This window comes from Dermacentor silvarum, chromosome 10, assembly GCF_013339745.2.
Source record: "Dermacentor silvarum isolate Dsil-2018 chromosome 10, BIME_Dsil_1.4, whole genome shotgun sequence".
Taxonomy (NCBI): Eukaryota; Metazoa; Arthropoda; class Arachnida; order Ixodida; family Ixodidae; genus Dermacentor; species Dermacentor silvarum.
Genome location: NC_051163.1, coordinates 31,471,912 through 31,482,184, shown reverse-complemented (window position 1 = coordinate 31,482,184; position 10,273 = coordinate 31,471,912). Strand labels below are relative to the sequence as shown.

General features: G+C 42.3%; 1 protein-coding gene across 2 annotated transcripts in view; it reads right to left on the bottom strand.

Annotated features, from left to right (window-relative positions):
- Positions 1 to 1,550: 1,550 nt before the first annotated feature.
- Positions 1,551 to 10,273, bottom strand: part of LOC119432011 (tyrosine-protein kinase fyna) — a 32,136-nt gene continuing 23,413 nt past the window's right edge. For both annotated transcript variants that reach the window (XM_037699459.2, XM_049657159.1), the window contains one exon: positions 1,551 to 9,823. In XM_037699459.2, the coding sequence (XP_037555387.1) occupies positions 9,609 to 9,823 (215 nt within the window). In that variant the 3' untranslated portion in view covers positions 1,551 to 9,608. The remainder of the gene's footprint in view (positions 9,824 to 10,273) is intronic.

Below are 10,273 nucleotides of genomic sequence, written 5' to 3'. Positions count from 1 at the left end.
TCACAGGGATAGCAGCGCCGATCTCCGCAGTGGCGGCTTTCGGCACCGCACAGCAAGGTCGAGCAAATCGGAGCGCGTGCGAAAACGTCACCATATTCTGCTCCCACGTGACCACCTTCTGCGGGAAAGCTATTTAGCAAATTATGTAGAGCGCTCTGAGCCTTGTCAACATTCCTTTAGAGGTCTAGGATTTTCATCTAACACAAAATGACAAGTCGATAATGTGCCCATATCCACTGGTAGCATGATATACAAGCGTTTCCCGCCGTCGCATGTGAGGGCAACCAACAACCTCCGCTCGGAAACTGTCGAGATACGATTCGAAAAGCGAACCATTCGCTTAGCCTCGAGGGAGTGGTTGGGATTGATTTTTAATACAAAAGCATGAATCTGACCAATCAAGTGAGAGCAAGAGAACGGTTCACTTTTCGAACCGTTATAAGGTCGTACCCTAGGTCTGCTCTATCTGTCTGTCCTTTTCGTTACGCCATCATTGAGTTGTCTTCAGGCCACCGCCTCGTGTTCTGGCTTCACACTCGCGCTACGATGAATAAACTCTTGTCCCTGTGACAGTGTGAAGTTGGGAGATGGATGCGCTAATCACTGCACTATAGTGCAGCTTAGGCGCTTGGCGATTAATGCAGGAGTTCCTGCTCGTCAATGCATTCAGTGAGTGCTGACGTCGGGAAACTATAGTGGCATCTGCGCCCACATTTCGGAGGCCTGGGAATGTACAGTGCTCACGGATTGAAATGCGACAATTTAGGCCTTACCAATGCGCATGCTTTTGTTTCCACCGTCGGTAGTTTGCGTGACATCGGCGCAATCTCAACTCGTACGCTTAGATCAGAGTCCAAGTCACCTTTCGTGACCAGATTGGAATCAACAAGATATGGTAATCTCGAGTAATTGCACAGAAAGAGAGTTCTACCTAAAATTTGCCTGTCGCGTTTCAATCCATGAGCACTGTAAAATATTGTAGCAATCGATAACGACATTGGATGCATCGCAAAGTATTTCTTGAGGCAGCATCTGGTGTTGTCGCAATAAATGTGATCAGGACTGCAGGAATCTTTAAAAGGAAGCTCTACCTCCGGAGCTCCCATTAAAATACATGTAAAAGTAGAAATAGGTTTGCTTGGTATCCACTGCACAAAGTTTTGTCTATAGATTTGGCAGCAAAATGTTTATTTGAGGCTGTTAATTTTTTTTTCTTTACAAGAATTGCTGAACACCCACGGCTACTGCTGTAAGAGTAGCATTTGGTACATCCATCAACCCCGATCAGACAGACTACTGCTACCGTTAGACTGGATATGCTGCAATGAGATTGGTTGGTTGGTTGGTCTTTACATGGAATAATGCAAACCACTACTAGAGGATCGGCCACGAATCGAGCGGTAGAAGAGAAAAGAGAGAAAATAAAAATAAATTTGTGAGATTAAAGAAGTTATTAAAGGAGTATAAATAGTACACTAATAAACATAACGAAGGAACATGATTTTGTGAACTGCTATGAAAATGGTATAATGAATAAGGCATCCAGCAAGTAAAAGAAGCATTTCCTTTATTATACACCAGGTGTCGCTACCACTGAACGCAAATGGGAATATGGCTACACTGTTTGGCAGACAAGGGGGAAAAGAACGACGTCACCAGATCGAAACATAGAAAAATATAAACAAATAAGCTCCGACTTGGGCCGTATGTCTGCTCCATGCCAAAACAACCATGAGGGAAAAAAAAAAAAAAAAACGACACCCGAAAAGATTGGTCACAAGTAACCCGGCATCGCAGGTTGTATGCATAAGTAGTTTGAGCTTGTGCTTAGCCACAACGATTAAACAAAGACCAACTTCAACGAAATTTCACTGACTAAATTGGTTAATAGTTATGCTATCAAAGCAACCTCGGGGATAAGCTGCAGGGCTGGTTGTCCATCTTAAAAGAATTAACATCCTTTATATAACACCTAAGCAGACATTAGGGGCACCCGGTGGTTAGCGAATTTAAGATGGCCTCCGAGATTTCTTGGAGGTCGCGTAAGGGCACCGCATTAGTTCTCAACATACTGGGTTCTGCACCATATCTGGCGTGTGGTAATGGAAGCATTATTTTTCAGTTTCGGTATTACAAATGTATAGCTATGCTAGTTTCTCGTGACACATTCACACATTACTTAAACATAAAATTTTACATGGAGGCTGCCCTAAATTTACGCTATCTAGGCTTTGTATGCAGCCTGAAAAATTTTGCTGCAGTTGGCCTTTAACATAAGACAAGCACAAATAAAAAAACAAATTACAGCATATGTACACGTTAACGTTTCAGTCGCGAAAGATAAATATAAATACGACACATTCGGTAGCCTGCAAGACAAACACAAGTGTTCATTTCTTTTTTGGCTCACGTCGACAACGCACGCTTCAGTCCAAGCATGCTTGGGACTGTTACGTTGATAATGAAATCACACTAACAAAGGTTCACGCACTTCAATGTTGCAGTCTTGTTCGTTGCAAATGCTTCTGTATAGTCCCGGCACCGGAACATCCCAAAAGTCCATGCTACATCTATGTCTTGGGTATCGTAACATGCCTTGGCTAGCTTGTGCAAGCAGTGAAACAATATTGCGCAAGAGCTTACTATCATATAAAATCGATCGCTCCTATGAGCAAATCATACCTCTCGGTTACAGACATCACAAATGAGGGTTAAAAACGTGGATTTAATGCACTGGCCATTAGACATGGCTGCAAGTCTGTTATGGTCACATGGTCCTCCAGTAACACAGATTCATCTCACAGGCGTTACCAGACGTTGCATAAATAAGCCAGACAGATATAAACAGCTCTTCTGACTAAACTACTGGATTGATAGTGCTCGACATTCACATGGAGGTAGCATTTTGTGGTGTAGTTTGTTTCATACCCATTTCATTTGAAGTATATCAAAAGCAAGTTTATGCATTACTTAGCATCGATTCCAACCAAAAATTACAATTCTGTCAGTAATGCAATCGTGGCAGACGTCTTTTACAGCTCCAACAAGACACAACACACGATAACTAACTGCTTTCTGTCCTTGCATCGTCACAGACCGGGTGTAGTTGCGACGTATTCTGGACAAAAAGGCCAAGTATTGCCGCTCCACGATATTATTAAGCAAAATATACCACAAAATGCTATTTCTGCGTAAAAGTTGAGCATGGACAAGTAATGATTTTGTTGGTAGAGCAGTTTCGTTTACACATGTAGTATATCCGAGCGGCAGCACTGTCAAAACGTCAAGTACCGAGGCAAGAATCACAGTCTAACACGAGAAAAGTACAGCACCAACAATAATTTCACATAAAAAAAAGTGACAGAATACAAATGGATACCTTTCATCAAGTTTGCAGGGCTAGAGTTGTGTACAAGCAAAAGTTCTGTAATATATATGTATATATATATATTTATGTATATAAAAAAAGGCAATAGACCTATAGTGATGACAGAATACGTTGAGACAGCTTGTACATGTTCTATGATCTACTGATAAATGTGTGGGGTATAGTAACTAAGCTGGGCAGGGCAGGAGCTGTTACTTCGATTTGACAACACGTAAACGAATAAAGCTACTATGATACAAAAAATGGCAGTAAAGTTGCCAGAGATGTAAAAAAATAATGGCCTGTGAAAATATGGTGCACACAGGCCCTTTTTACATGGCCACATTTACTTTGGAACCAGGAGAAGAATAGCATAAATGCCGTACAACTCTAGATGACCCTAGGTAGTCCTCGGCAGTAAGAACTCACTATTTTATATGAAGTTTTGGCAATGAGGGAAGGTGATATGGTCATAAGGATTTAAGGGGAAAATAGTTGACACACAAACAGCACTGGCATCAACAACTGCGTACAGGTATTGAAACACTACTAATCTCATCAAATACTGTTGCCTTGTAATCACTTTGTGTACCAGAGACTTGGCACAGACTTTCAGCATATGCCAGAAGGCTCTAGGAACCCAATTTTCCAATGATTTGCAGTGACACAACGCCCTTAGCCACCCACCATCAAGCACAGTGCATGAGTTCAGCACTCTCATGTCCCTATAACAGGCATGTCTATTACCACAGCCACGTGGGCACCTTTAAGCCCGCTTGAGTCTATCACGATCAAACTCAAAGCAGATAGTGGGTTGATACATGGTCATTTTCGAGCATGCTTGACTTTTGCTCTGTCACTCAACCATGAGTTGATCACAATCAAATTGCAGGCGTGTAGATGCTGCAACGTGAAAAGTTTCAAGCATGTTTAACATTTATCCTGGTTGGCTCAATTGGAAAATAAAATTCTCTAGTAAAATCGAAAGGGAAAACATCTGAAGTAAAAAATAGGTTGTGCTAAGACAGTTGCTAGTGGAGATCAAATTTATTAAGTGTAGGCCTACCTTATACCTGGAAGTGGATAAATAAAGTAGGTCTTTCCCACAAATGAATTGCCTCCGATGTTTTAATTTTGCTGTAACAGAGAATTTGCAAACATACTGTTTTCTGTTGCAGACATATAAAGTGACGTCTGATACGTTGGAAATCAACCAGAATCAATGTCTCGATGACTGTTGCGCCGTTTAGAAGTGCTTTACTGCAACTGCGCTCAGAAATTTCCAATTCATTTTAATCAGCTGCCTGCCTATGTGACAAAGGTACAAAAGTCCTGCATCATCGTTCACAAAGAAAAAAGAAAGGAAAAAAGAAAAAAAAATGCTGTATTGTCCACAACCCGCATTTAGCTCGTCAGAGCTTTCCGTCTACCATGTAGTAAATTGAGCAATAAGATAACATTTCAAGTTCTATTGCCTTTTTTTGTTTGAGCTGAGCAAAGAGGAATAATCAACCATGCTTTTCAAATGCACAGGCTAGGCCTAGTGATATGCATGCAAGTGCTGTTATCGACAGTTGGAAGTGTGAATGGGACATTTCAAATGTTCAAATGTTAAAAGCTGGTAATGACGGTTGAGGTAAACAAAAAAAGGGCATGGTTATTTAGAAACTTGTTGCAAGGTGCACCGCTGATTAGAAAATGTAAACCAACGGCACCATTAATTGACCTTTACTAAGCGTAATCTTGCCAGCGATTGAAACTGTCCCATTCATGTACCATTTATCCATGACAATAGTTCCCAAGTAACCAAACCTATTGCTTTGTGCATCCCAGAAAGAATGAAAGGTTTGTCTACGCACAAAATGCAGTGCATTTTATATATGCAATGCAGCTCATGTTAAACTCAAGATGCTAAGGTATAACCTTTCCATGCTGCAAGTTTTACTATGTGCCAACAGACAACACATGGCACATTCGGGCACAGAAATTAAAGGTGAAGTGGATTATAGAGTGGGTAAACCAAGGATAAGATTAATGTAATGAAACACTGGTCAGCGCATATCTCGTACTACACCAGCAAAGGGTTCATCTTGTATGTGACGTGGTCAAAAAAGCAATTCTTGATATGTTATCAAACCAGAGAAGCCTGACCAATGGCTTCTGGTAGTCATTAGCCTCCCAGCACATCAACAACTAGCCTGATATTCTTTTGTTCTTTGCACAAGTTTGTTCTGCACCATGAAAAACTAACAAAAAGATGAGGCACTGACCTGTGACACATCATGCGCATATCGTCACGACTACTGTCACGTGCGACACACATCATGTGGCAAAGCCTAGGACTGCAAGGCCTGCTCATTGAAGTGAACATTAAGCCCCTGTCTATCAAACGACAAACATCTACCATCGCATGGCCACCGTCACATCTGACACACGTATTGACATGTGACACCAAGCAAATTCTAGGGCTGCAAGGCATGTTTAATGGATTAGGCACCAATCTGTGACAGACCATACTACTGTCACAAGTCAGGAGATTTTCCACAAATGTTACATGCATTGACATGTGACAAGGTCTAGGACTGCAAGGCCTGCCCAATGAAGTGAAGGTGGGCACCGATCTGTGACAAGACACATGTTATCACATGACTACTGTCAACAGATCTGACATGCATGACATGTCTGCTGTCACATGAATACTGCAGCACCTGTCACATGTGACAAGATCTAGGAGTGTAAGGCCTGCTCAACAAAGCAAAGATTAAGTACTGCTTTAAGATGTCCAACATAAGTAGCAAGCTTTGTGAAGCTTATTAAAACAGCAGAACATTAAGTACTCATCGACAGTGAACACAAAGCAGCCGGCTTGCTTGCAAAAAGTTGAGATAGGCTGCTGTTCTGCTTTAACCTACTAGAACACAGCATATAAAACAGCAACTCAAAACTCCACAGTACAAAAAAAATGAGGTTGTACATAGTATAACACAACGTAAATGTTTTAAGAAATGAGAGAGAACAAAGTGACGAATCTTCACAGCACAAGCACAACCGTCATAAAAATTACCTTCGCACTATTGTACAAACTTCAAAGTAAAGATCTACAAAAAGCACTGCAGTTCTTGAAAAGGGAACATAAAAAGATCTACAAAAGTATTGCATTTCTTGGAACAGGAACCAAGTTCAGATGGAAGTGGGCACTGCCTCCAACCCTCTAACAAAATCCTGTTAGTTAAAATTGTGACACACTATAAACTAGCACTAGAAGAGACAGACAGATCCTTTCACCAAACCAGTGAATGCTCAAGCGAACACAGCAAGACGAGCAAACGGCCGCCACGGAAGAAAATATGTGAAAGGGGAAGACTTGCTTAATGCAACGATGACTGGATCCGCACAGGAGCAGACACCTTATCACTGTGACCTCAAGAACTTCTTTGGGCGCTTCAAAGATTTCATGTACAGAGCGAAGCATTCAAGTAAGGATTGATAAGAAAGCATCCTCTTGAGGATAACCAATGCAAAGGACCTCTGCTGAAATGCTCTACAAAGCGATAGTACAAGGTTATCAAAAAGTCTCATGAGCAATACAAGAAGTCTTTACATTAGAAAAAAACTGTGGCTGCACTCTGAAAACAGTTACACCCTTTGGGGCGTATCTCTGTGCCGCAAACAATAATCACTATCTATCTTGAGTGCCTTTCCTTTCTGTAATGCCGCGTGCCGATACTTCCAGGTCACGAATGGCATGTGCGTTATCAGCATGACGTGGCATTCTTGACAAGAAAGTAGCGAGCTTTTGAAAGCATAAAAAAAAAAAAAGACCTTGGGTTGCGGGAAGACTGGTCAGGTCCCTCGTCCGAAACACCGTTGGCAAAAGAAAAGCCGCTGCCCGTGCTCTTTTGACGAGGGCTCGTTGCTCCTCGAGATGCAGAATTTTCAAGAAAGGAAACGCAAGCAAGACAGATGGCGATTGTTGTTTTCAAAGATACGCCCCAAAAGGTGTAAACAGTTAAAGTGTGGCATCACTTGTTGGGCTTGGAAGTCCACTAATAAACCTGTCATTCTAAACATCTGTGATGTGATAGCTTTTCACCTGCAGTACTATTCCAAGCAGCCAGCTGTATTTTCTAACTATTGAAACTTCACGAGCCTAGGCCAGTGCACACTTCCGAAGTCCTTTCTTTTCTGAGAGAGTGACCAAGGCCACACGTGGAAGAACGAACTCTTGCGCTAATGAATGTGCCCACAAGAAAGTAGGGCAAAGCACAGACGTGGCGCTGTCTTTTGCTTTACTTTCTTGCGGTCATGTCTGTTAGCGCTGCCTTTCTACGATCCAACTTGCCCCATTAATGAGCTTGTTAAATGAGCGCCCACCTTCTATCAATCCCAACGGCACAATCCGCAGAGGTTACGTCTGCTTAATACTGGGAGCGAAGTTTAGTTTTTACTAGGGGTGTGTGAATATTCAATATTTCTAATACGAATCGGATAGTTCTCACTCTTCGATTGGAGAATGTACTCCAAGTTGACGAATATTTGTTTCGCTCGAATACTAAGGTGCAGAAAGAGTTTTCAAAGTCTTCAGGAGAAAAGGCCAACGCAAGTCGAGAGTATTCCAAATGATTCTGCTGCAGGAGAACCATGGTTGTTGCACACATGCACAAGCTTGTGATGTGAATGCATAGAGGAAACCATTTATGCACAATGGTTTCCAGAAGTTATAACACGAACGTCTCACCTTAGGCCAGTTTAGGAATTTTCTCTCCAGATTTAGCTAAATCTACTTACTATTTTGGCAATGTCGCCATGCTTGGATCTCTTAAAAACGATGTGTGGCACTGGGGGGAACTGTATGACAATGTGCTTTGCTCCTTCAATGAGCACTACGGTCATACGTGCATTTGATAACATGTTTTTTGTTTGCTGAATTACTGTCATTGTCATAGTGCGCCAGATACAGTGACACTTCTTTTGTTCTCATTTACAAGCTTTTGAAATAAGCTGCAATCCATTTGATAGCGGCATTAAATGTATAAAACGTAAATAAGCCTCTAGTTGTCATTTATATTTTAGAGATTTTATATTTTACTTTGTTTAGAAATGATAAAGTATTCTACATTCGATTAGAAGATTTCACTATTAGCACACCCCTAGTTTATACTCAGTAATGCAGGACAGCACAACATTTACAGTAACAGCACAAGACTGTGACTTTTACTTAAGAGTTTATATGCATAAAAGATGTTCAGGCTAGATTGCATGAGAGGTTCCTGGAACCTCACAATGCAAGGTTCCTGTGAGGAATTCAGAGTTCTCATGGAATTCCCACTCTGCACACTTAAGCTCGTGAATGTTCGTACACAGCGTACTTCATATGCCCCTCTGACCCTTTGTACATTTTTTTTTTTTTCAGATTAGCAATAAGCCAATAGCTTCACCACCATCTGGATGATGTGTGAAGCTTTGACTCAAACCAAAGTGTGTAAAGTCCACGCAAGGGCCTTTGGGAACACCATTACAAGACTGCTCATAATGTCTCTTGGTTGTTTCACCTTAGCTGAGCCAATGTAAGCCTAGGTTATACCAATATGAAAGCAGCAGTGCACCCATTCACCTCCATCCAGTTGATGTTTGAGGCCTTCATGCAAACCAAGGCATCCTACACATCTGCAAAGGCCAGAAGCGCTTGACAATACACAAGACCGCTTCTGATGCCTTCTGGCCGTCTCACTTTGCGATTGAGCCGATGGAAGCCAATGTTCAACCAATATGAGACCAATGCTCCTATATGAGACTCACTCCTATTCAGTTGGTGTGAGAGGCCTTTATGCAAACCAAGGTAACCTACAGAGTCCGCAAAGTCTGCACAAAGGCCTTTGATAATGCACGATGATACTGTTACTGATGCGTTCCGACTGTTTCACTTTAGGACTGAGCCAATGAAATCCAAGGCTGAATCAATGTAAACCCAATGCATGCATTGATCTACATCTGGTTGATGTGTAACGAGTTTTTGCAAACCACAAAGCATGCGAAAGCCCAAGAAAATACACAACAAGACTGCTTCTGTTGTCTTCTGGCTGTTTCGCTTTAGGATTGAGCCGATGGAAGCCAATGCACCATTGCTTGACTCACATTCCTGCTGTCTCGTGTCCTCCGGGCAACTGTTGGTGCACCGACCTTCAAAACACGCGACTGGATGTCTTCTCCCGCACAACTGCACCTGACACTCGCTACCAATTCAGAAGTCCTCGGCGTCCCTGTAGCTGGGCTCAGTGGAGACGAAGTAGTCGTCGAAGAAGCCGAAAAGGTACTCGAACGTGGGCCGCTTCTCGGGGTCGGCCTCCCAGCAGTTGAGCATGATGTTGTAGACAGAGTCCGGACATTCACAGTTGGTCGGCTTGGGCATCCGGTAACCCCGGTCCACGTACTCTATCACCTGCCGATTGGGCATCGCTGGAACACGAAATAATGTCACAAAGCTTCAGAAGAATGGTGGTGAACTACGGGGCAGAACGGTGTTTGCTTTGCAATTCCACGGTCTGTGTTCTTGATCGGTTACCTACCACTGTCAGTGAGTAGTGATTAGCTACACCAGTGGAAATGGATGCGGCACCTTCGGCAACCTTATTTTTGTCACGTCTATCACAAGCAGCCAAAGCATGACCTTTACTCCAGGGAGATGTCGTGGTGGTTGTTTACACCACCCAAAACAGAATGCACCACCGAAAATAATCAACTCAGATTATGCCTTAACGTAATACGCAAAGGGCGAGAATAAGAGCTTTAACACAGTGCAAACTAGCCTTTTTTACTTTTTTTTTAGGGTACTTCTATTTGTTTTGAGTGTTGCAAGTGTTTCGTGCACTAAGAAGTTCAATATATGTAATGACAAAAAGAAAGACC